Consider the following 25,747-nt stretch of genomic DNA (forward strand, 5'->3'; position numbering starts at 1 on the left):
CTGCGCCTGAGAAATCCGTATTTGTCACAATTCAAACCTTTACACTGATGGGAGGTACAGCACTGGTGACATCCACCCATTTACATCCATTCATCTGGATAGGTTATTCTGCTTGGACACATCCACTTTAAGCCTAGCAACCAATCAATTTTTTTTTTTTTTTGCCTAGCCAAAATGATGTCCTTCATTTTGAATTAATGTTGACTATGATTCCTCTGTTTCTTGGTCCTTATGTGGTTACCCTGCGTGGAATATGTAGCAACTTATCATAGTGGCATGACAGCAAGGTTTTGTTTTGTCTTTTTAAATCTAAGGGATAGAACAGACTTAAAGCAGCCCGTCTTTGGGTGCACTGCACTATGCATTGACTTTGGAGGATGGAGAAGATGATATATGTCACCGTATAAATGACATATGTCATACACTAACTCAGCAGTCCCCAACCCCCGGGCCACCGACTGGAATCGTTCGGTACGGGCCACGTGAGTTGAGGCTCAGGTGTGAAATGTATCGTTAACTCAGTGTCCCTGGGTCTTTTCCCATGTTTTAATTGTGAGACTTATTTTCAAAGAAATATTTATGCGTTACCATAGTGACCAGAGAGCATTAAGGGGCAGAGAAGAGGATGTTACTCTCAATGTTGTTGGCCCATTTCAGAAGGATGCTGCTAATAAAGTTACACAATTACACAGTGAATTCGCGTTTATTATTATACTTACAAAATACCACGGTTTTTGTCTTGGTCATATTATTTTATTTTGTTGTATTTATCCGCGACACCTTAAAGGCCGATCCGTGAAAACCTTGTCTGACACTAAACGGGTCCGTGGCACCAAAAAGGTTGGGGACTGCTGCACTAACTGGAATATAAAATAATGGGGAATGTTCTCATGATAATCTATCATCTTATCTATCTATCATAATCCACAGAATGTACTTTATAAGGATTCTAACAATCAAAATAGACACCAGTCTTTGTGCAGATTTATAATGTTGAGATACTGAGACAGATGGACGGACAGAAATAATAACTGTTAAATGTTTGACATCTGTAAATCTTTTTTTTCTCTTGTCCACGATGCACAGCGCTCTCCTGAATATCTAATGTTCAGATTATGTAGAGCTTCTTGTTGGACATTCACTAGATAAATGTACAGTATCATTAGCGTGCACATTAGGTCAATAAGCTAATGATTACGAGAAAGGAGATTGTTGTTCAGATTTCACATCATACTAGAAATTGTTAAAAATGTGTTTCTAAACACTGAAGTGTGAAAATGTGTGTGCACCTCTCACCTTGTGCGTCACGATCTCAATGTTCAGAAAGCATTCTGCAATATTTTGATAGTTGTGAACTTTGTGCTGCCACTTGATGATTTTAAAAAAACCAGACAGCTGCCTCTGGAATTCTCTCACTACTTGATATTACATCCCTTTAATGGAGGGTCAACAAAGCCTTACTATTCATAGTGATTTTTTTCAGAACCAGAAGACCTCATCATTACAGCAGTGAGTGCATACTTATTTTGTCTGTTATGGAAAGTCTTTGCACATATTGGACTTTAAGGTTTTAGCTCAGCTCTTGACCAAATCCAAAACTTACCTTTAACCCCAGTTCTTGGTCATAGTCTGTCTTGATATCCTTGATTTTCTTTGTCTTGTCTTAAAACCCCAAAATAGCAGAGTTCAGAAATATCCCACTCTTGTGGACACGTTTAATCCACGCTGGTATAATTTGCATCTGGTGTCACATTCTGCCTGTGTTCACTGTGCCCTTTTTTAATTCACGTAACAGTTAAATTCATGTTTAAGCTGCTTTATATTCAGACTTTGCACATTCAAATGTTCAATAAAACATAAAAGATAGAATCGGTAAAAGTTCATGACAGCATTTGGGTGACTAAATCAGACTGGCCCAAACTATGTCCTTGTCTTTCTGTTTGAGTTTACATGATGTTTCAAAATAACACTGAAACACGAATGTGTGTGTACATGCACTCATTAAACACAAGGAGAGTTTCTCATTTTTCACGTGCATGCACTTTTCGAGTAAACCTCAGACATAAATGTGTTTCTGTCAACAACCTGTCTTCTCAGTGAACATTTATGTGAGGTACTGCAGTGTTAATAGGTCTTTGCTAAAAGCTTTTATTGTAACACTGTTAAGCACTAGGTGCATAAGAACAATAGACGTGTACTACTTGAATTCCAGGTTAGTCATCTGAGATTAGTGTATTAACTGTGATACTGTGAGATTTTAGACCACAGCTAAGATTGTGTTGTACCAGCACACAAGTGAGTCGTAACCAGTGTGGGTGAAGGGGCTGGATGATATAATTTAAAATTTGTCATTCGCATAACGATTAAGGTTAATATGACAGTTTTAGGAAATTAGTTCTTTAGACTATTATGTTTGTTTGACTGTGGATTGTCTGCTGTTTGAATTTTTGACAGTGATCCAAATTAGACGCACATTTAATTTAAAACTGTTAAAAGGAAAAGTTTAGTGTTTTAATAAATTATTATTTTCAACTGCCATTTCTAAAAATGTAAAAGAGTAAAATATTTGGATAAGAAGGCCAATAAATGGATGTTGCTGGTAAAGCCAGAGTTGTTGTAGTAGTCCCCCCGCTTCATTCATGTTCACATGGACGACATATAAAATGATGTTCTTGTAGTCTACCATAGGTGGCGTGATGTCTGCCAGGTTATAACAAATTAGAGGGTATTTGCATTGGGCCTCACTTGAGGGTCACCTTGTAACTACAAAATGCTCTGATCCAAAGTGGAGTCTCGCATACCTGCAGACCACTACACCAAATGGTTTAAAGAGAACAATCACAGATAAAAACATGGGAACATTACTTGAGCATTTAATTTGGTAATTTTATAAACATGGACCCAAGTTCTAGTGATGGCGATAACTTGTTCACAGTGCTGCCTTTTATCCCAGTTAAATGCTTAAACTGTAAAATGGAAAAAAATAACTATTTATCTATGTCAAAGGCAATCACCGTAATATGAATTTTAAATAGTGAAACACTCTGTACCTTAAAACTAGCATAACTTTATGCTTGTATAGCTCCCTATTGAGCTATACTTATATGTATAGCTCAATAGAGCTATATGTGTAAGGTATAGAATAAGTGGCTTAGGTAAGCTAGCACCTGCTAATTACAGCTAAACCTTTAAAGTGAAGCAATGGTAGCAGTTTAGCTAATTGTTAAAGATAGCTAAATACTTGTTTGCTTTAAACTTTAGAGTGACAACTATTTATCTTAGCACTAACATAACCTAAGGACCTAGTCACACAGTCTGCAACCATCTGGCAACAACCAAACATGTATTCTCTGATCAGTTGTGAATTGCTGTGAGAACTCACTGTGAGGTTGCTTGCTCAGCTCATTTCATACGGGCCTAGAGACCAGGGCAGCGTGCATTCGACTGGCAACTGGTTTCTCTGTATTGTGTGCAGTCACTAGCATGAAAATGATTGCAGAAAGATATATGGTACTGCACCAAAAACCTCCTTGAAATTGCTTTAGTCACGAGCAGATTGCTGCGGTCTTCAGCAAATTGTCCAGAAGATGCTGACTTTTAAAAACTATTCGACAGGTGGTAGTGAAACTGGGAAGACAGGGTTGTCCACTAGTCTCTAGGCTTGTGTGAGTGAGGCCTAAAAATCTACAAGTTATAAACAATGAAAACGAACATTAACTGCTAATATAATATACCTGCTAGCTATTAGCTCAACTTAGCTCACTGCTAAATGGCTTTTAATTGAGAGTGGTCAGTCTTTGCATCTAGCTTTTTGCAAGAAAGCAAACCTGTATTTTATTCATTTCTTTTTTAGTGTATCATCCAGCCCTATTGGACAGTATGGAGTGCAACTGGAACAAAAACATCTGACTGCAAACTTGCACTGTGTTTTATTAGTAGTCTGAAGTTGCCTTGAAAGCAAAAATGTCAACCATGTTGTAACTAAAATCTCATCTACAAGCATCTCAATCTGTATTTAAATGTTGCAACAGTTCTTTGTCTTTTCCTTTACCTTTGTCAGAGCTTGTACTGTACTTCAGTGTTGACACTGCCACGTTATGACGTTAGGGCCTTTTTAAAGCGCCTTTATTTTCTAATCTTGCTGTGTTCAGTTCTTCAAGCTTCCATACCTACACTGTGCTGTCTTATGTGTCTGGAGATTAAAGCAAAATTGTTGGTGAGTGTTAATGTGACTTTGTGGCTATGAACAGTTCTATTTTAATAAAAAACTAACAGACTAATTTCCGATTGTCTGTGGCATTATCATACAAATAAGAAAAAAAAAAAAAAGTCCTGCTACTCCAGCATGTGTATGGTTTTTAAAGTTTGGGGCAGTTTTACTATTCCTACTGCTGAAAGTGTAAAGAATGCACGAACAGTGATTTTTGCACGAGTTGCAAAAAAACCACACAAAATATAGTTTCTGCACAGCTGTGTTCAAATGGCGTTCAACTATAGGACAACTGTCATAATAATAAAGCAGACACACACAGCGCTGTCATTGTGGGTTTATATTTTTTTTAAAACTTCAAGGTAACCAGTCATTCACTATCACATCAGCAAGTGCACTTCAGTTATCAGATTCACAGCTTGGTGTCACAAGTGCATGAGAGATTCTTTCAGATTGTGCTCTGTTTGCCGTTTCACAATGACTCACCATGACAAAGATCTGACTCAAAGAACATTTCTACAGAAAATGGTTTTCTTTGGCTAGCTGTGTCCCACACAGCAGCGTCAGGGCATCTGAGATGAAAACTTAGCAGATTCTAAATTAAAAGGTGAAACATACATTTTGTGCAGTAGATCATAAAACAGAAGAAAAAAATAAAGTGTGTAATCAGGTTTTGCCAAGTTGCAGCTTCTTACAAATTACGACTTAAATTACAAACTGCTATGCAGGAAAGCATTGGAAAGGAACACCCTGTAATCCATGGCTGGAATAGAAAAATAAAATATGGCACAAAATTAAGGCTTGAATAAAGACAACTTTTAACACGTACTAATATTGCACTTTTCAAAGCGTAATTACAGGAAAATAATAAAGGTTGGCACGTGTCTGACTAAATTAAACATACTTTATAAAAGAAACAGAAGGATGTGCAGATAAGAATAAACAGCCAAAGCTTCAGTGTACACTGAGCAAACTGTGGGTGTGTTTTTTATGGAAACGTTCGCATCTGTTGTTTTGAGATCATGTCTCAAATATCTACAAAGACTAAGTAATCCCAGCTCTTAATCTTGATAAACTGTAGCACTGAGATATTCAGATTATTGTAAGGAATCAAAGCACTGTTTGGTTTGATTTCAGTTTATTCGTCTAAGAGAGATCCAAATCTCTTATCTTGTGCCCAATTATTGTTGGTTAAAGGCACCTTGAAATGCCTTTGGGAGTTATTTTTAAAGCATAATCTAATCTTCCTATAATTTAAGTGGACGCTGGGATATAAAAAGATATGTATGGGTATACAAACTGTCTCTCACTTATAGTGCTTGCAAGGAAATATCTGAGGTAATATGAATTTTAAACAAGTTATTTTTATCTTTGGCAAATATTTCAAGTCCATCTTAAATGCATATTTTGTCTTCAAAGAGTTAATGAAGGTCAAACAGTGTATTGATCATATTTACTGAACGAGGCCTGTTCGGTGACCGTAGTTGGATTAAACCTTGGTGTGCTTGCCTACAGCCCAACAAGGGGAGCTCTGACCAGGGCTAGTCCTGGGCTGGACGCAGCCCTGACCACAGCTATGTGGTTGTTTGTTCAGCCTACCTGCTCAGAGCTAAATACAGGCACATGATAGATGAGGGACGGCAACACACTTTTACTGGAATGAGGGAGCGTCTACGACTGGAAATCACTCTGGGATCTGTGGGAGCCGGTGTGAACGAGAGCTGCGAGATTTGTGCAGTTTTAAAGCAGGAGGCTGATGTGGTACGCTCTGACGGTTTCCTGGTATAGCATCGGTTAATATGCAAAAGCTGACATGGCAAAAAGATATTGACTCTGAAAGGGAAAAGCTTTTTGTTCTTTAAGAAAAGAAAATCATTTCCTCTGGGAAAAAAAAAATGAGCCCGACATCCTTGCTCTCCAAAACAATAAATACTGACATAAATAAAAGCCTTCCTAAGAGACGGCAACACTGTGCTCAGTTTCACAGTCAGCACATTTACCTGTGAGAAGAGAACCTGCTCTTCTCAAGTTTCATTTCTGGCTCACTACCTCTCAGAAGATGCAAAAACAAAGAAAAGAAATCTGTAGCGAGAGCTGCAGAAAAATGCTGATGAGGCACATTTCACCAGCTCTACAACACTCAAACTAAAGTCAAAGCAAGGCTTGCTAATTTTGATGAAGCAAAACTTTGGCAAGAAATTGCAACAAACACAAAAAGGATCTGTTTGTAAAGAGATGATGTGTCACCTGCAGTCTGCTGTGCTAAAGACAAACTCCATCCTCACTCAGTAGATCACAGCACACACACCATCTGTCTTCTTAGGCAGTTTTTAGTTTCACTTACTGAAACCAGAAAATCCAGTCACTCTCCACAGCCGTTAACTGTTTTCCTTGGAGAGTCCCAGTGTCAAGTCTCTGCTTGTGGTGGACCACTCCGAGGCAGGGAGCGACACAAAAGTGCCTGAAAGGACAAGTGATGCTCATCAAGTCCTGAGATACTCTGGTGTGGAGTAGTTGAAGAGCATGAAGTCCATGCGATACAGATTGAACAGTTTTTTCTGAAAGAAAGGACTGATGTGCTTAAAGTAACGCCCCGCCATGTGGCCGTCTGTCCTGGTCGTCTTGCCGGACGTTGGAAATTGAAGCATCCCCTCCACTCCGGCCAATCTGAGCACGGCCTGAGCATCGGGCTCCAGAGTCTCGTATTTCCCCACCACGTCGTAGTGGATCAGGCAGGGGTGGCAGAGGGAGTGCACCCGCTCCCAGTGCTCGTTGAAAGGTTCCTCCCGTTGCGTCCGAGGGTCCACAAGATACTGGACAAACTCAGGGAAAGTCACATCATCTCCTTTCTCGAGGGCTTCCGGCTTGGCGTTGGGCCTGTGCCGGCGGATGATTTTAGTTCCGTAGCGTTTGTGGAAGGCAGTGTTGTACCTGCGCGTGAATTTGTTTCTGTAGGCTGACACCAGCCGCTCAAAGGGCTCCCGCACAAAGATGAACTTGAGGTAGCTGCGAAGGCGCTGGTTGATCTCCGCGACCGAGAACTCCGAAAGCGTGCGGAGGTTACCTGCGACGTGGGCCTCATTAGCGGGGATGGCGAGGGGGTCGGTGTAGCGGCCGTCGCTGGTGAGGACCATGAGGACACGCTTCCAGTTAGTGCAGGCTACCTGCAAGTCAGAAAAGGAAACACCTGTGAAATAAAAACATGCACCTGTCTCCCTCTATCATCATCCAATCCGCTCACATTCTCTCAAACCTCTTTCATTTCATCTGTACGTGCTTACCAACCTTGGGTACATAGCAGTAAATAAGGCCATGCATGTCGTCAACAATGAGGTGTTTGAGATCCTCGGGCGAGAGCACGCGGCGCTTCCTCGTGTGGCTCAGACATGCCTGCTCCAGCAGCTCCCTGCGGCCTTGGAGGGACTTGTGAGCTGCCAACAGCTCCAGCTGCTTGTGATGAGGACGATGCAGAGAGAGAAAAAGAGGCACAAACAACTTTCAACAAAAGCCTTTTAAAAACTGCTGAAGGCCAGCTGTCAGTACAGAGTTTAACTCCTTCAAGGATTTTTGAATGTTTGAATGTTAATAAGCAGCTTGATACAAATTTAAAGTGATTTAACTAAATGCAGCATCTCGTCAGAGACTGGAAGCCTGAGCCTAAGTGTTCATTTTGCATTATGTTTAATACTACAGTGTGTTAAGTACTGAGCTTTAGATGTTGCAGTTGGTACAGTCTGTACAGTGAAAGTGAAACTTGCTACCTACTAGCTGTAGCCCTCAAGTCACACTATGTGTGTGCGATTGTGTGTGTGGTGGGACAATATGTGCCATTGTTCTCACCTGGTCTCCATTATAAAGTGTCTGCAGCGGACTTGTCCTGCTTTTCCCTGGTCTGGTGACAGCCTTCAAACCAGCTTCTGCTTTTAAACAACAAACATGTTTTACTAAAATGGACACTGAAACCTCTGAGACGTGAAGTGGACAAAACTGATCATCTCGCTGATCACATACTCCAGAGTGTCTCTGCTCCCAGGTCTGAAAAGTGACAGTAATTCAGTGGTGCCTTAAACCTGCACTAAATAATATTCAGCATTGGGGAAACTCATTTGGGTGCAAAACAAAGAATGACTGTGTAGAAGTGTATGTGGAAACAACCTGTGAAAGCTCTCGTTTGGGTGATCTGAGTAAAGTATTTCCTGACTGAATTTTAATGGAGGACGTTCATTTCTGCCTCTGCAGAGTCACAAAGGAGAACAAAGCAGTGAGCGCTTCAAAGCATTAACGGCTATGAGTACTGAAAAGTGCATTAATGTTGCTTAACACTCCCCAAGGCTGTGGTCTCCCCTAGCTCCACCACGCAACAAAAATTGTCCAAATAAGCAATGAAGCCTAGAAAAAATGCCAAAGCCTTTGATTATAAACTCCAAACTCACCATACACCGCTCTGATAAATGCACTGGAACAAACCCAATCCATGAAGGTCCTGCCCCATAAACCACAGGACCCGCTCTGCACCACAGGACACCTCCAGAGGTCCTGCATTCATTCTGATGGATCAGAGTTGTTCTGCAGCAAGTCTGCTGCATGGTGTGTCATATATCCACAACCACTGATTTAAGTGTAACCACTTCACTGTTATTTTTTCAAAATTCAGTCTGCATGTAGGTGACTAATGAGAAACAGCATCTCATATATTTGCACAAGTTTAAATTTCGCTGTAAAGATGTCCAAATGGAGTTACGGACAGAGCCAACTTTCCACCCATCTGCTGGTCCCGTTCAGTCATGATGTGATCTCCCACCATTCATTTATACTGTAGATTCTATAAAACTCCAACACCTACATTATTAACACATCTCTTTTAGCCTCTCTTTGCTTTAAGAAGACCTTTACCTGCTCACAAACACACACAACAGTTAGCTGTGGACGCGAATGGTGTTAGGCTGACCTGGACGATCTGCGAGAGTCTAGATACTTGTGCCCTTCCTCCTTCTTCAGCCTCTGTAAACACATCTGTCTTCTTCTTCCATTCCTCTATGCCACCCTCCACCCCCCCTCCCTGCAAACACAGTGTTAGTGTTTAGGTCTGCAGCTAATGGCACTAAAGTGAGAACAGAAATTTGTTTTGCACATATGGCTAAATGATGCAGAGGGCTGCTTTATATCAGGCACAACGCCAGAGTAAGACAGAGGTAAGTAGATGTGGGAAGTGTGCTTTATGCAGTTTAGCATTTTGGGGGGAGGGGTGTCTCCATACCATCATATGGAAAGAATATTAACCAGCAAGGTGAATGGCTAGGCTGTAAGTATGGAATCCAGATGGAGACGGAGGCCATTTCCCTCCTACTGTGTCTCTTCTTTTCTACTGAACTACATCAAACAAATAAAATTGAACCCCTGCTGTTCTGAAATGTTTAAAAACCCATCAGCTGTGCATTCTGGTCTGACAAAAACACTGTCACATGTTCCAGATTGACACGAAGCTGTAAATCATAACTGCTTCCTTCCATTTTGAGGAAGAAGCAAACACAAAAAGGAGAACAAATGGTGACAGAGCAAATGTGTAATGTGCACTCACACAACAAGAAGACGGCGTATCTCAGCTCAAGGCAGGCAGAGGCTGTGGAGACACAACCTCTGCCTGGGCCACAGCCTCTCTGCGTGAGCTCACATGAACCATCAAAATCCTCCACTTCCTCTGGGTAATCTGTGCCACATCATCAGCAACACGCACAGATAGACATCAAGTCTTCCTGGACTCACTGGATACATAACGAAAATCCACACCAGGCCAAAAGAAAGAACATGTCATTTCTGATATGATTTTGTCTAAACCAGTAAAGATGTTTTTTGTCAGCACTCAGGCTAAAAGTCACACTAACTGCAAAGTGGCATCCTGTAGATGTGAAACACTAAGGCTTTAAAATAAGACAGCAACTTCGAGAGATTTATAATTAAAATACATAAGGCATGTGAGCCCTCAGTCTACAGCACAGGTCCACGATTATTAAGGAGATAAGCCTTCAGCAAACCCAGGACACTTCCTCAGGAAGCTGGAAAGTAGGTCAAGAGACACTTGTGGAGGGTTTGTTAATAGTTTACTGTCTGTTTTGAGCATAAACGCTACATGGACATGAAATGTTTGGGTTTTCTATCCATGCCAAAGTCACGAGGAAAGCTCAGGAAATGGCAAATATAGGCCACAATCCAATGTCAACAACTGGATCATCAGCTCCACTCAATACATGACACAAGTGTCTGAGGAGATGCACTCAGTGAGACTGAAAGCAGGGAAAGGGGAAACTAGCATGGCCATAAATGGCAGTAGTATGCAATAGGCACTCTCAAGCCTACACTCTGTTGCTGACACAGACACAGTCACTGTCTGATGATGAAATTTATATCACACAAGCCCAAGTGGACTCGTGGATGTGGAAACTAAAAACCCACTTCACACTGTGCTGAAGTGAGACAACAGCAAATAACTCAGTTAAATAATGTTAATATGTGTTTTATTATTTTAATAAAACACACATGACCTTTTATATCACCTTTTTTAGATCACCTTTTTATAATAATTTTGTATTTATTTAAAAATGCTAGGCAATCAACATTCAGTGGACTCTGACGCTGCCTTACACACACCTGAATGATTACTGGTCTCAGAGCAAGGAGCATAGCTATTATAGTTTAACACTAGTATTAGATCACTGCTCACATATCTACTCAGAAAAACACACTTAGCAGATATCCACAGTCAAGGTATCACTATCATGGCAGAACTGGAAATGTCAGATATTTGAATATCAAATTATAAAACTTTTAGCTGGACTACAGGCTGTGAGTCAGTCAGTCAGTGTGTAATGTTTAAAGAGCTACTCGATGGATAATCGTGACATGTTGTATAAATCATTGTGGATCCCAGAAATCTATTCACCAGCCTGTCAAACACAGGACTCGGGCTGTTATTTATTTCCTCTTTGTGCCAAGGACGCATTTGTTTCTTTATTCTTTTTCTATTATTAAGACAGACTCTTAATATTCACTGACTGCCAAATTGATGTGAACAGATAAACCCCGGTCACTGCTATCTGTGCAGCCAAAAAATATCATTTCCCTCAATACATTAGTTTGTTTTTGTGGTTTGCAGCTGATAAGCACAGTTGCAATATCTAAGTCAAGTTTGTAGTCAACATGACACACACTTTACTTGCATAACTTCTAAATATGGGTGTATACGGTCCGCTCTAAATTGTTCAATCACGAATTCCTCTATCAGGCCAACTTTTTTGATATTTTATAATACATCACATGACCACGAATACATCTGTGGTTACTATGCTCTGATCATTGTGAAGCTTAGTTTCTTTTTTTCTTTTTTTATGTGTATGTGTGTGTAGAGTGTTCTATCACACTCCACCAGAAAACCACCACTTCCTCTCATATCAGGAAGTGACAACATACCCATAGCTGAAGAGGAGCAGAAGAGGCCCCAGTCTCATTACATGCAAAAAGCCCTTGTGGGACTTGGAATAATGGCAGTTTTGTCCCCACTCTACAAAGGCAAATCACAACCCTGCTTTACTGGCAAAGAAGCTGCTTCCTCTTTTGGAAACCTCTTCACCTCTATGATCATAATGCATACAAGGCACAGAAAATTATGCTGCATCACTTGTACTGCATGGGTGTATAATTCAGCTTAATTGCACTTCAAAAGAAGGCCTATCTTTATTAGTTTCCATGAGCTGTAAGAAAGAGGAAATGTAATGTATTTTATGTGAAGTAAATAAAAGTCTGGCTCACCAGCAGCTGACAAAGGCAGGAAAGACTACAGCATTATCAAGACTAACGTGTCACCAGGCAGAGTCCGATTCACGGTGTCACAACATTCATGTGCTACAGACTGCAGATGTTGGTGATTACACAAACTAGATCTGGTAGTTTTACACTAAGTGACACTAGCGAGCTGGCAGCCGCTTTCCATTTTACTCTTATTCTTCTTACTTTTACTTGCACACCTCTTACAAACATTCAGCAGATGCACTGACTAACCAGTTCCTGTAAGTCATCACATCCTTTTTCACCTAAAAAACCTGAAAAATCTGATGTCAGACTTGAGGTTCGCTTGAAATTTATCTTCTCTGAAACAACATGTAGCATGTAATGAACTGATCTATCTGAGACATCACTGCAGCTAACAGTCTGTCGATGCATCTGCCTTTATTGTTTCTACACCTCTGCCCATCTGCGTTTCAGCACGGTTCATTCAAAAGTCTTTTTTACGTTCCAGTAATTTCAGTGAAACCTCACATCGTTCGACATCCAACTCCAGCAACCGTCAGCTCGGCTTTGTCAGTATTCTTACACAAGAAGAAGCTGAACACGTCTGATTCATAATTACAGAGTAGCACAGTTGTGTAAAACATGTCAGATAAAGTCAGGCATACTTCAGTACAGCTCCAGTTTGAACTAATTTTCTGTCTCCTGATGCAAATTGTGTTTTTTATGAACTCGAACAGTTCATAAAAAACATAATTTAAGGTTTGGGTACACGCACTGCTGCCACAAACAGAATCCAATCCTGTGTGAACCTCTGCAATGTGACCAGTGCACTCCGGTCTCTTACACAGATCTAAATGTTACAAACACATCAGCGCTAAAAAGCTAAAAACATGGCACCAATGCAGTTTAAGCTGACTATAAATAACTTCATCTTTATGTACTTAAGACACTAGCCTTATTAACCATATTAACACCTTTTACATTACAATACTAACACAGCACAAACTGCCAACAGGTGTAGCACATGGTGTGATGTGCTCTCTAATGAGCTGTTGGCTCTGTTGGAGACCTTAAAGACATCACTTGTTGCGTCACAGCAGCTGCACTGTTATCAGTGTCAGTGGCTAGTGATAAGTGGCGGTGTGCACACATGCAAATGAAGAGTGTACTTAGTTTATTTGATTAAGCTACATGTATGAATAGATATGCAAAGATTGTGTCTGTATATGTGTTTAATGACAAAGGTTTACAGTGGTTGTCTACAATATGTTTAGGTGGGTGAGATGACAGAGTGGGCCCTGATGATGCTGTTTAGAGCTTTGATGTGGAATCCATCACTGTCACAAGACCCAGAGAGGATTTGGCATCAATGATGGCTGTCAAAACAGCCTTCAAAACTCTGTCAGTCATGGCTGACAGTTTGCTTTTTCGCATTCGGTGAATTCAGTTTCCTGTGTGTGGTGGCAGCTATAACAGTCCACTCCAGACTTAAAACGTAAATCAGAACAGCTCATATTGTTCAGATGCCACGGGCACATCACTGTTGAGCAGACAGTTTGCTATTGTTTCCCATAGCTAGGGAACACAGACACAGAGGCTTTACCACCCTACAGCAGGCAAAGTTGCATACAGCTGTCCAGCAAATGAAGTGGAATAAAACCGGCGAGGGTGAACACAGAGCAAACAGCACCGTGAGCGGAGAAAATATTCATGTTCAGAAATGATGATTCTAGCAAATCCCATGACAAAAAATCAAAACCCTATATTAACTATGGCAGGACGACTGACTTGGCCACACAAAATGATGCTTTGCATCTTTTAATTGGACCAAACTGTAAATTTTATGCTGATGAAAGAAAATGGTTTCCTGTGTCAAACTGAAAGAGCACAAAACCTTTTAAATTAGCGCAGCCACAGAAGCAGTTCAAAGCACTTTTAAAGGTGACACATGTGCTCCTGGTTTGACAACACACATGTTTAGATGCTCAAAGGACACTCGCATAGTGATACTGAGGCAGCTCAGCTGGGTCAGAGCAGCCACATGAAAGAAGAACGAGTGGCAAAAGATTCAATTCTATTCTTGTACAAACAGTGATGTGTTTGATCAAAAAGACCGGGTGGAAACAGGTTACGTCAGGGAAATTTCAACAGTGTCACAAATCTTTTTGTTTGACTTTTGGGGGAGAGCTAACAGTAAAATGTAAGTGGGAATGGTAATGTTGCTTCTGGAACCAATCAAACCAATTTACTGTTCACACTTTAAAGTGGAATGATGAATATAGACTTCCTCTGCCTAACAGATCTTGGTGAGATTGATCACTGAGTGATATTCCAGACCGTGTATGTTAGCACAAGTAATTCAAATTCAATTCTGGATTCAACAGGGAGTCAATGAAGAGAAGAAATATGAGATATATGATCTCTTTCTACTCCCTGTCTGTACTCTCACTGCTCCATTCTGGATCAACTGAAGGCTTTTTCAGAAACTTTTAGACCAACCAGATAACAATAGCAAAGTAATGAATGTAGGAACAAGCATCACTCTGAGAGAGGATGTTTCTAAAAGTGACCCCAAGGTTCCTAACAGTTTTACTAGAGGCCAACCCAATGCAATCTAGAGTAAGTATCTTAAATATTGCTTATTTTCTTTAAAAATTATATCATATTAAATTTTGTGTCCCTTCACATTAATCACCTGGTTGTCCAAGTATCCCCCTGCAGTGGCTGCATGGACACTGTATGTTGTCAATCTAAACTGCCTGACCATAGTTCACTGCTGATCAAGAATTAGACACACAATATATTCATTGATGTCAAAGGGTCAGTCATAACATCAACACTAAGCCTCTTGTAATATACATCACAATCTCATTTCAGTCAAATTCCTAACTAAGTGAGCATTTAATGGCGTAACACATGACATGACTTGGGCAAATGAGTTCATAAGACCACTCTGGACAGGACTTTGTGTTACTTTCTTAAACTCCCAACCGAGGGTGTTGTTTTAGGAAGTCAGACAATAGAACCACAACAATTATATGCACCATGCTTCCTGTCGCTGCTGGGACTACTGTACTGTACTTTCTTGAGTCATGTGGTTGGAACAGAGTTGGAAATAAGTCTTTGGGTTGACAAACACAAGACAGAGCACTGGAGGAGCAGTCGGCAGCAGCAAATGTGCTAATGTTTGGGCTGCTGCATACTGGTTCATCAGGAGTGTGAGCGAGACAAAAGACAAAATGACAACTGAGAATGTGAACGAAAACTCTAGCCATAGTGTTATCGAACATTACACCCCAGGGGATCAAAAGGAACCTGATGAGGACTTTGAGTGTTTAGATAATGTACAAGTCACACAACTGACCCATGCATGAGTGTCACCGCCCACTTCAATGAGACTATACTGCCTTTCATGAGCCCTCAGTAGATTCTCCCATGGAGAATTCAGCAAATATGTCACTTTGGTTTATGTTCACCTTATGGAAATTGTCCTGAGGATACTGCAGAAAATTATCAATGTTTTTTAATTTGTGGGATTATTTCCCAACAATTTAAAACAGTTTGACAGCAGTTCACAGGCAGTTTTTGTAATAATTTAAGTTTTTGCCAGAATTTGCCAGAATTTAGATTTTAGTTCATTATACGTACCCATGGTATTTATTTACATTTTCTTGTCCAGTGTTATAGTACATTTATCATGTTCAGCTTCTGATAGAAAATATTTAAACCAAGATTCACCTTATATTTTCCTAATCCCACTTAGGAGTCAAAAATGAAGCTTCAGGTTTGTCAGATGTAGTGATTTTAGTGATTCAATCTTCATCATGATACAAATGTATAGTACTGACTGAAATGACAAAAAAAAAAGATGACTTTTATCCATATCGCTCAGACCTGACAATAATCTTGTATGCAGCTGTAGAGATCAAGTATTATTTTTGTACTGGGATGGCAAAGTGTTACAGAATTCAAAAGGCTGTTAATGTGACGAAAACACCACAGTGAAGTAACACCAACCACACACAACTGTCCACACTGTTTGACACTGATTACCCAATCCTTCACCAACAGTCACACTATTATTGGAAGTGATTTCCACTGCAGCTAAGACCTGGTTACTCCCACAAGGAAGTCTGTCACTTGTAAGTCTTGGTTTTATTAGGGCACCATCCAGATCCAGCTTTGGTTTGATATGATAACCTTGGCTTAAGGTAACAAATGTATCTGCCTTTTGCTGTGATAAATGAATCAGTCTTTTGTGTGTAAGGCAGCATCAGACTCGACTTAAAAATTAATTTCCTAACTTAATAAAACTAGAAAAGCAAATAAATCCGACAGCATCAATTTCTGGAACTTGAATTTATTAATAAGATAATAAATGACAAAAGGACAACAACAAATATATTACAAATAGTCTTTTCGCAACTCTGTTAGACTGGCTGCCTTTTACTTTCATTTTCTTTTTTCATCTTGTTTTTTTTCTTTGTTCTGAGTACACCTCATTTCACCTCTCCTCTCACACATGCCACATGTGGAGGGGACCTCACAGAGACAGATGTAGTGAAACAATGTTAGTTAAGTTGGTGGCAACAGGTTATGTAAGCAAACTAAAAACCTGCAAACAAACAACATAAGAATAGTGAGACCATCAAGATCAAGCATCATTATCAGAACTCATTTGATCTCAGTTTTTGGTTAAATTAAACACTTCAGCAAACAGAACCTGGTGATCAAGTCAGGGAGAAATTCCTCCAAAATGAAACTTTGCTGTTAGCTTCCTACAGGCTAAGACAACTCCCCAGCTAATTTAGGCACGCCGCTGCTGATGGGTGCCGCTGTGCTCCATCCGATCATCTTGTCACTAGCCGATGGGGCTGGGCCATATCATACCGTTCACGGTAATACCGGTGAATAATGTTGGGCAACAATAAGAAAATTAAATATTGCGATAGAATATGGGTAAAACATGCATGCGCAGTAGGGCTGCCACAAACGATTATTTTGATAGTCGACTAGTCACCGATTATTTTTGCGATTAGTCGACTAATCAGATCATCATCCATTAGACGTAAAACTACAGCTTATTGCACCAGCAGCATCTGCTCTTATATAACTATCTTTAGCTTACAGCTTTAAGTGTTTAAGGTCTGTGCTAACTAAAAATAAAGACAAGATGATAGTTTATTAAATTTTAATGAAATTTGCAGATTGTTTCGGTGAAGTTTAATAAACTCCTTGCTATCTAAAATATAACAGGACACTGGAGTATATTCTGCAGCATCTCACACTTCTGATAATCAGCTGTCTGCTTGACGTTTATTCAGCTGTGTAAAAACTATAATTTTAATCTCAGACAAACTGATTTACTCAGGAACAAATAAAATACTAAAAAAAAAAAGCCAAACAATAACATTTTAAGTTATCTAAGTGACTCATATATATTTAACCTGAGTAGCGAAAGACGGCGGTGGGTTTGAAAACGATTTGCGGGGAGTCCGGTGTTCTCACGGCGCTAGTGAGCCTAGCCCCCGGCTCGCTAACGAGCTAGTGGGTAACAGATGTCTCCGAAAACGTCGGAGCGCTTTTGAAAATATGTGGTGTCCTGATAAACTGAGCAGATATTTGAGGTTTACACAGCTACATTCTCGCCTGAAAATATGTTAAACGTTTATTTTGTGACCCAGAAAGAATAATAAGAGTAACATTAAAACTAACTAGCTGCCGCCATTGTTGGAAACTGCGCTGGGCCGCGCTATGAATTCTGGGACACAGCTGCTTCTTCTTCTTCTTCCTGCCATCTTCTGTTTCAGTCCGTTATTACACTCTTAAATCCTGCCACTTATTCCTGCGTCTTGTCGGCCAGTTTCCACTGGAAATGCCTTTTGGTTAAACTGTCTGCAAGGAATTTACATTTGCACTGTTACATTTTTATATAACTTTAATGCACATAAAAAACAGCTGCTTGTTTAAGTGAAAATACATTGATGGGTTTTTTTGTACTAATAAAGTTGTGGATTGTAAAGTATTTTGTCTAGTGTCAATTATATCGTCAGTTATATCGTCATCGCAAATTTTCAAATGTATATCGTGATAAATATTTTTGGTGATATCGCCCTGCTCTACTACCCGATCACATTGTTGTCACTGATATCACAATCAGATGGGGACATCCAGATGTCAAATACAAGAAAGAATATCTAAGACTAAGTATCTCGTCAAAATGTGTGTTAAATGCTCCTGGTGTGTAAATGCATTTCCTGTGGCTATGGTCCAGAATTTTGTTTAGAACCAGCTGAAAACAAGTTGAAAGTCTATAATCATATACCATTATCGTTATCATATACCATTACAACTAAAAACTATAATCTATATAATAATCAATGGCATATTGTCTCACGTTAAAACGCATGCCTGCAAGTGTTTTCAGAGCTGTGCTGTTATCAGCTGCTCCAAAAACGAAGGGAAAACGCAAAAATAGTGAGGCTAAATACAGAAGCTCCTTGTTGGTTGTGTGGTTTGTTTCCTGACTGACATCCCACTTTTGCTCTATTATTGGTGATTTATTGATTTATTTCTGCAAAAGAATTCATTCCAAGGTATCACACAGCAGAATGTTACATGTCAAACAGCCAGACAAACTGCATCTTTTCAGGAACTTTCAAACATCAAACAAATAAAACCTGGACAAAGAAAAGCACCTGCATTGTATTTTACACAGCTGAAGCAAATACCCCAAATACTTTAATAAAAGTGACCCCAAGGTTCCTCACAGCCGCTCCTGCGCTGACACAGGAGCGGCGAGTCCGGCGACCAGGCTGTTTCGTCTTTGCCGAAAGCACAGCATTGCAAATAAGAGCAGAACTTAAAGAATCAATCTCACCAGGCTAGTAACGATCCGATACCGATGACGACTTGGTGTCTATAAAATCGATATTTGGATCGATCCGCCTACCACTAGTGTAAAATGTATTAACACATCTAAATAGGTTTTTTGACTGGAGAAGAAGAGCATTATAGACAAGTTACAAATGAACCTTTGATTAATTATGGAATTAGTAATGTTAAAACGAAGAAGCTTTAAAAAATAAATAAATAAAACATAGCGCATACTGTAAAAGGCTGAACCGCTCACTACCTGCATTTTAAAATTGACGTCATAGCTGGCTACAATTGATTACAGTTCAGCGTTTAACACAATAGTGCCCTGCAGACTGTTCACAAAGCTGAGGGATCTGGGACTTAACAGCCGTCTGTGTGCATGGGTGTTGGACTTCCTCACTGGCAGAACTCAGGTGGTGAGGGTGGGCAGGTGCTTCTCCAACAGCATCACCATCAACACAGGAGCACCTCAGGGATGTGTCCTCTCGCCACTGCTCTACTCCCTCTACACTTCAGACTGTGTGGCCACCCACGGCTCCAACACCATTGTGAAGTTTGCTGACGACACAGTGGTGTTGGGTGCCATCTCCAACAATGATGAGGCGGCCTACATGGATGAAGTGAAGAATCTGGCATCGTGGTGCCAGGACAACCACCTCCAGCTGAACATCAGCAAGACCAAGGAGCTGGTGGTGGACTTCAGAAGGGGTCAGCACAGAGACTACAAGCCCATCATCATCAATGGAGCTCCAGTGGAGAGGGTGCAGTCCTTCAAGTATCTTGGTGTCCACATCTCCTCAGACCTGACATGGGCTGCCCACATTCAGGTCCAGACCAAAAAGGCTAGGCAGCGCCTGTATCACCTACGACAACTGAGGAAGTTCAGGGTCTCTCCAAAGATCCTCAGGATTTTCTATACAGGCGCTGTGGAGAGCATCCTCACACAGAACATGACATCGTGGTTTGGGAACAGCTGTGTGAAGGACCAAAAAGCTCTCCAGAGAGTGATCCGTACAGCAGAACGCTGCTGCAGGATTGCTCTCCCCCTCTTCAGGACACCTACACCAGGAGATGCCGGACTAGAGCAGCGCAGATACTGAAGGACCCGTCCCATCCTGGCAACAAACTGTTCCAACTTCTGCAATCTGGTAGAAGGTTCCGCATCTTCCGGGCAAGGACAGAGAGACTCAAGAGGAGCTTCTATCCCCAAGCCATCCGTGCCCTAAACACACACACCCGCCCGCTCACATCATCTATAATTGACTGAGACAGGACTCTCTTCCAGACACTAAACCAAGGCACAATGTACATTTCAATTCCTTTAACTTTAAATATGTTTATATTGTCTATCCTGTAAAATAGTCAGATGTCTATTCATATTAATGTACAGAATTCACCTGCTTGCTGCTACTACTGCACATTCACCCAGTGTATATACTATATGTATGTGTATATATATATATATATATATAATGTTCTTCCTCTACACCCCCCCCCAATTTTTGCACATGTCGAGGAGCGTGTAAGGCTACATTTCACTGTGTGTTATACTTGTATAACTATGCATGTGACAAATAAAGAACCTTGAACTTGAACTTGAACAAAATAATAAATAAATTCAAAGAAATTATTGTAAAAACAGAAGAGTTAAAGTTTATCATTTTGTCCACATCTCCCGGCATCCAGCGTTCACACTGCTCAACCTCAGTTTTCAGCTCTTTACATCCTCAACTCTGCTCTTCAAACCTGAAACCATCCGATTCTACTGCTCTATTCTCAATTTCACTCTTTATTTGCTCGGATTAGTTCTCCACACTCAGAACTCTATTGCTCCCAAACAGCCAAGTGGCTGGCCAGTGTATCTGCCACTGCTCAATATCCTATCTGCGACTCACACACTGCTAGCCCCTACTTTAATGATAACAGATGGCTAATGTGGCTAACAGGTAATTGCTAATAAACTGCTAATGTTAACGTGTGGCCAGGTTAAGCTTGCTTAACCTGCTAAAATGGAAGCTTTACCTCTCTAAATTCCCCCTGCAGTACATGAACGTTAATTACTTCAGCTGTTAATGAAAAAAGAAGCCATGTGCAAGTCTGCCTGCAGTGGTTGCAATTTAATATCGTAATTGAATATTCATTTTAGTATCAAATTACTATTAATACATGAGTACTGATTCTTTTAAACCCTAGTACTGGGTGTATGTTACTTTGTGCTTCAGTACAGATAAACTCAGTTAGCTTTCTGTTAGCTGTTTACAATTGTTTGTGTTTCTTCTGCTGTCTTACCTCAATTATCCAACATTTTCACACAGTTGAACTCCCAATAAATCTGTTCTTCGATACATATTATTGAGTCACAAAACAGAACAACTTTGAAACATGGCAAATTAACTACGGGGCAAAGCTGCTAACATATTTAAGCTGTTTCCCAACCCGCTGCTACACATCTGAAGTCCAGATTTTTGTAACCGTGACGTTGTCAAAAAAACTCTACATTCACAAGTAGAGAAACTTAAAAAGAAGAAGTACGATGATAACCTAACGCAGACTAAACACCTACACAACTGAGAAGGACAGTAAGGCACAGATAAACTTATTCAAGGTAACAAGGTGGGGGGGGGGGGGGGACTAAGGAAAGAAGGGTTGGCTGAGGTCAGCTTAACTCGACGCGACTCAACTTTTAAGCATTCTCCATGAGCTGGTAGTACCTGGTAACAGGCACTTTGTTAGTAGTGCTCAACTGGGGATCCAAGTGATCTGAGCAGATATGAAAATGTGACATCAACAGAATGCGTGCCACTGATTAGCTAGTCTCAATCAATGATTAAAGTCAGTGATGATGAGGGCATGTCCTTCACAAAAATCAAAGTCTGACAAAACGCCACCAATGAGCAGCAGGTACCTTCACCTCGACGTCCTCCATTGTTTTGGCATTCGTGTCACATACAAATGACATCACTGGTATTTTGACCATGTTGCTATAACAACAACACACACACACATTAGGTGGTACACACACACACATTAGGTGGTACTTGATAGTAATGGAAAATGTTGAGTTGAGCTGCTTTATGTCAAGCCGAGAAGGTACCAGTGGAAAATCCCTATAGGGAACTAACCTTCATTTTTAACAGGCATACGCTGTACACTGAAAGGGAGACCAAGCACATACTGAAACAAAAAAACAACTATACACAGACAAGGAACTGAAATGGAAACCAGCACAAAGATAAAACTATTAACTGATCTGTCAGAAATCACGGGGATGATCCAGGACACCATGACACACGACTTTATGGTCAGTGTAACTGTACCAAAGCCACAATGGAAATCCCATTAACTGTCTGCAACATTTGTGTTAATCATCACGTTTTCAGGTCTTAAATCCATTTTTTTCTCTACTTAAGCATCTGCAGGAAAAACAGTTCTTTAAGGTTACTCATCACAAAATCCTTCGTGACACCAGGGCTTATGGAACGAGTTCTGGATCGAACCACAGATCTGAACTATGGAAAAATGCAATACCTTATGAATATCTAAAGGGAGTAGGCTGAAAAGTATCTAAAGATGCTAAAGATTGTGCCCTGTTTCATTTCAGAAAAAGGTAAATTAAACAACGCTTGGATCTCGGTTTTTAAATTCACGCTCAGTAGATGTTCTGCTGACATCCAGTTAATTAGTCTTCTTTATTGTGGCTGCAACCTGCTTTTCATGTGGTTTTCATTTGCTACTAGCGGGTTCTAATGCAGCCAAGCCTCAATGGGTCAACCAGTAAGGGTATATAATCTGTAGATGGAAGGGGGAGGTCAATGAAAGTGCTTTAGTGTGCTGCTTGTGGAGTTGGCAACATGTGGTCTGTGTGTCTGCTACTGAAAGCCATAAAATGTGATTTCAAGCTTTTTTGTTTTTTGTTTCAGGTGTGTGTTTTTTGATATTCAGGGGGTGCATGTGATTATTTCTTTTGCCATTTCCTTAATACGTGCAGTGTTACCCTGGATACTGTTCAACAAAAACAAAAAACAAAAAATCCCCACACCGACTGATGGAAAATCCTCTTGCACAAAAATATCGCTTACAGCTGATTTGTCTGGTTTCTGTGCTCTGCTGCTTTTTCTCTCCTTGACAAACCAATTTAAATATTTGTTCTTCCTCTTCTCTAAGCGCATGTGCTGCTTCACTTCAGTATGCATGGCAAGGCACAAATCCATCATCTGGACATCTCTTTCACCCCCCTACTCCTCACCCTGGATGTCTGTAGTCCTTTTTCTCTGTGCTGCCCAGCAAACAAAGACAGAGGAGAGTAGAGGTAAAAGGAGGAGAGTAGAGTCACGGTGGAGGAATATGTGTGTGTATGTATGTATGTATAATTGTGTGTGCGTGTGTGTGTGTGTGTGTGTGTGTGTCTCTCTCCAAAGGCAGAGGGCTTTCAAACCCTTACACCTTTTCCATGTGAGCTTATTCACGCTTCATTATGCCACCGTTAAAACTTCACAGTTTTGCAAAATTGACTGCAAAGGATGCAGACTCTAGCAAGACCACAAGACCAAAAAGCACGAAGAGCTTTATAACTTGTATTTTCCTCGCTATTAATTAGTCATTCACTTGCCCTAAACCCTAAATCCAGTGTGTGTGCCTAATTATCTGTAGTTTCTTTCACTCGTTACACCAGCGTATATTTTCCACGACAGCGAATGAGAAGAAGAGCTAGCTTAGCTAACGTCAATAAAGTGCGGACCCTCTGCTTTCTCCTTCCTTGTGATAACCACACAATATATCGAACACAGTTTTATTTGCCGTATCTAAATACATTAAAAAAAATGTTCGTTAAATAGTACCCCACTCACTGTTTCCCCAGTGAGTGGAATATATATGTGTGGGCTTACCTGGTTTAGTGATGCTCTGAAAGTACAGCACGAGAACGAACAGCGAGCCGAGGCACGTCGCCAGAAACAGGCGTCCTCCCCGAGGCATCTTCATCCTGAAGCCCGGCTCTGCTGACGGAGCCTCCGACCCCCCCTCTTCGCTGCCTCTACGCAGTTCATGCGAGACCGCCCGATGGCAGATACGAGACACTTGAAAGCGATATGGACCTATTCATTAATTACGGGAAGCAAACGCCCAACCAGAGAGAAACAACAGCGCAGTAATAAAACCCGTTAATTGTAACGTCAAGGATATAAATCCACTTCGCTCTGGTCGCTACTTAAAAAAAAAAAACAACAAGAACAACAATATTAATTATAATGGCACTTTAGATAACATTGGAAATAATGTCATGTTGATATTACAGTCCCCCCAAAAGTTATTAACAGTCCTGTTTCTTCTTAGCTCTATTTGCTACCCCCGCCTGTGGTGTGTAGAGTTTGTCGAAGCTACACAAACTTCTCCTCCGCCAAACTGGAGACCGGGTACCCTTGCCATGACGTCACACCCCCCTTCTCCTCATGCGTACTCTCCCACATCAATGCTGCATTCAGGGACAACAGGACAATTTGGCCATGATGAGGTTTTTTGAGTTAATGTAATGTAGTTATACTTGTCGCAGTATTGTGTATTGTATGAAAATGAAGAAGTGTCATCCCACTGTTGTAAAAAAAAAAAAAGGCAGGCAGAAAAAAGTACATTCGCATTAAACTTTATATACTTTTTTAATTAGCAGAATGTTTCTATTCGGCTTACGACCTGCATTTTAAGGCAACATCGCACTACAGCCATGGCATGTCCTGTCTTTGACTACAACTAGTGTATAAATGGCAACAGTTCAATGAAGTATTTGGATAAAACAAGTAAAGCTTCAATGGCTTTTTTTTTTTTAGCAAAATAAAAAAATCACTAAACTTACATAAATAAAAGAATACGTAAATGCTCAGATTAAATAAACATACAAAACAGATAGTGAAGAGGCTGAGTTGTATTTTGCCATCACTTCACCAGGAATAACAACTCATGTATTAAAAATACATGGAATACATGAATGTGTTATTAACTTCCTTGTAATTATTTCTTTTTTTTAAAATCCTCTTCTTGAACCTCAAGATTTGAATATCTAGAGTTCCATAAATTGCAATTTTTGCACCAGGTTTTTTTTTTTCACACTCTAGTTAAACTTCCCTTCTGAACATACACATACTTTTTAACTATCAGGCCTCGGGGAAGTTACTGAGTTCTAGTACTGCTTCAAATGTCATGTACAGTGTGTTGAGTGTTACAAGTTTTACAGTGGATATATTTTCAGTTAGTTACCTAGAGAATGGAGATAAAATCATCAAAAGAGAAAATAGAAACTGGGCTTGAGTCCAATAAACGAAACAGATTTTTATCAAAAGCATCCCTACAGAAAGCTCATTTTCATTCCCGAACAAGATAAAAGGCCGATGCACACAAAAAAAAGAGCACAGCAGTGTACCTTAGTACTCCAAACAGCACACATCTATGGCAGGACCCAGCCCGAACAAAGGCTAAAGACGTGGCAGACACTGAGACAGTGAGGAGGTGCCAGGTCGGTGTGTGAGCAGTATAACCACTCGTGCTGCCACATTTGAGAATGCTGTAATTACCCACATGCCCATCATTAGGCCTACAATGTGCAGCGCCTCTTGGGTTTCTTGGAAACACTTGAGAGAGATCTGAGACTTGAGAATGAGAGAGGCATAGTTAAGAATGGTTTGGCAGATTATGTGGTTGTTTGGGGTCAATGTTAGCTTTTACCACTCAACTCTCCCCGATTCATGGTTTGCTGACCACCCACGAGGCTTGGAGTAGAGTTTCATCACCAGCCCACTAACTAGTACTGTGGTAAATGTCTGCTGCTTACAGCCAGAGCTTTTTTAGTTGGCCTGAGGAACACGTCTAGAACACCTTTATCATTCTCTA

At 40.5% G+C, this 25,747-nt stretch overlaps 1 protein-coding gene across 4 annotated transcripts; it reads right to left on the reverse strand.

Moving 5' to 3' along the window:
* Positions 1–3,913: 3,913 nt before the first annotated feature.
* LOC113013308 (carbohydrate sulfotransferase 11-like) lies at positions 3,914–24,283 on the reverse strand. 4 transcript variants are annotated; one of them, XM_026154116.1, is made up of 4 exons: positions 23,758–24,283; positions 8,051–8,127; positions 7,496–7,657; positions 3,914–7,374 (listed from the first exon to the last, which is right to left on the reverse strand). In XM_026154116.1, exons 1-4 carry the CDS (start codon positions 23,849–23,851, stop codon positions 6,694–6,696), a joined length of 1,014 nt encoding a protein of 337 aa, XP_026009901.1. In that variant the 5' UTR covers positions 23,852–24,283; the 3' UTR covers positions 3,914–6,693. The 4 variants fall into 4 exon arrangements, with proteins under 4 accessions (XP_026009901.1, XP_026009899.1, XP_026009900.1 ...); XM_026154114.1 differs by having other exon boundaries at positions 7,496–7,660; XM_026154115.1 differs by having other exon boundaries at positions 8,051–8,130.
* Positions 24,284–25,747: the final 1,464 nt, after the last annotated feature.

Source organism: Astatotilapia calliptera, chromosome 20, assembly GCF_900246225.1.
Source record: "Astatotilapia calliptera chromosome 20, fAstCal1.2, whole genome shotgun sequence".
Classification (NCBI taxonomy): Eukaryota; Metazoa; Chordata; class Actinopteri; order Cichliformes; family Cichlidae; genus Astatotilapia; species Astatotilapia calliptera.

Bases quoted from the DNA above. Each gene is read 5' to 3' on its own strand.
- LOC113013308 (XM_026154113.1), bottom strand. From the start codon at position 23,851: ATGAAGATGCCTCGGGGAGGACGCCTGTTTCTGGCGACGTGCCTCGGC. The intron at 8,131-23,757 runs GTAAGCCCACAC...GTTGTTTAAAAG, and splicing joins TCAGAGCATCACTAAACCAG to CAGAAGCTGGTTTGAAGGCT. The intron at 7,375-7,495 runs GTTGGTAAGCAC...TCTGACTTGCAG, and splicing joins TTTACTGCTATGTACCCAAG to GTAGCCTGCACTAACTGGAA.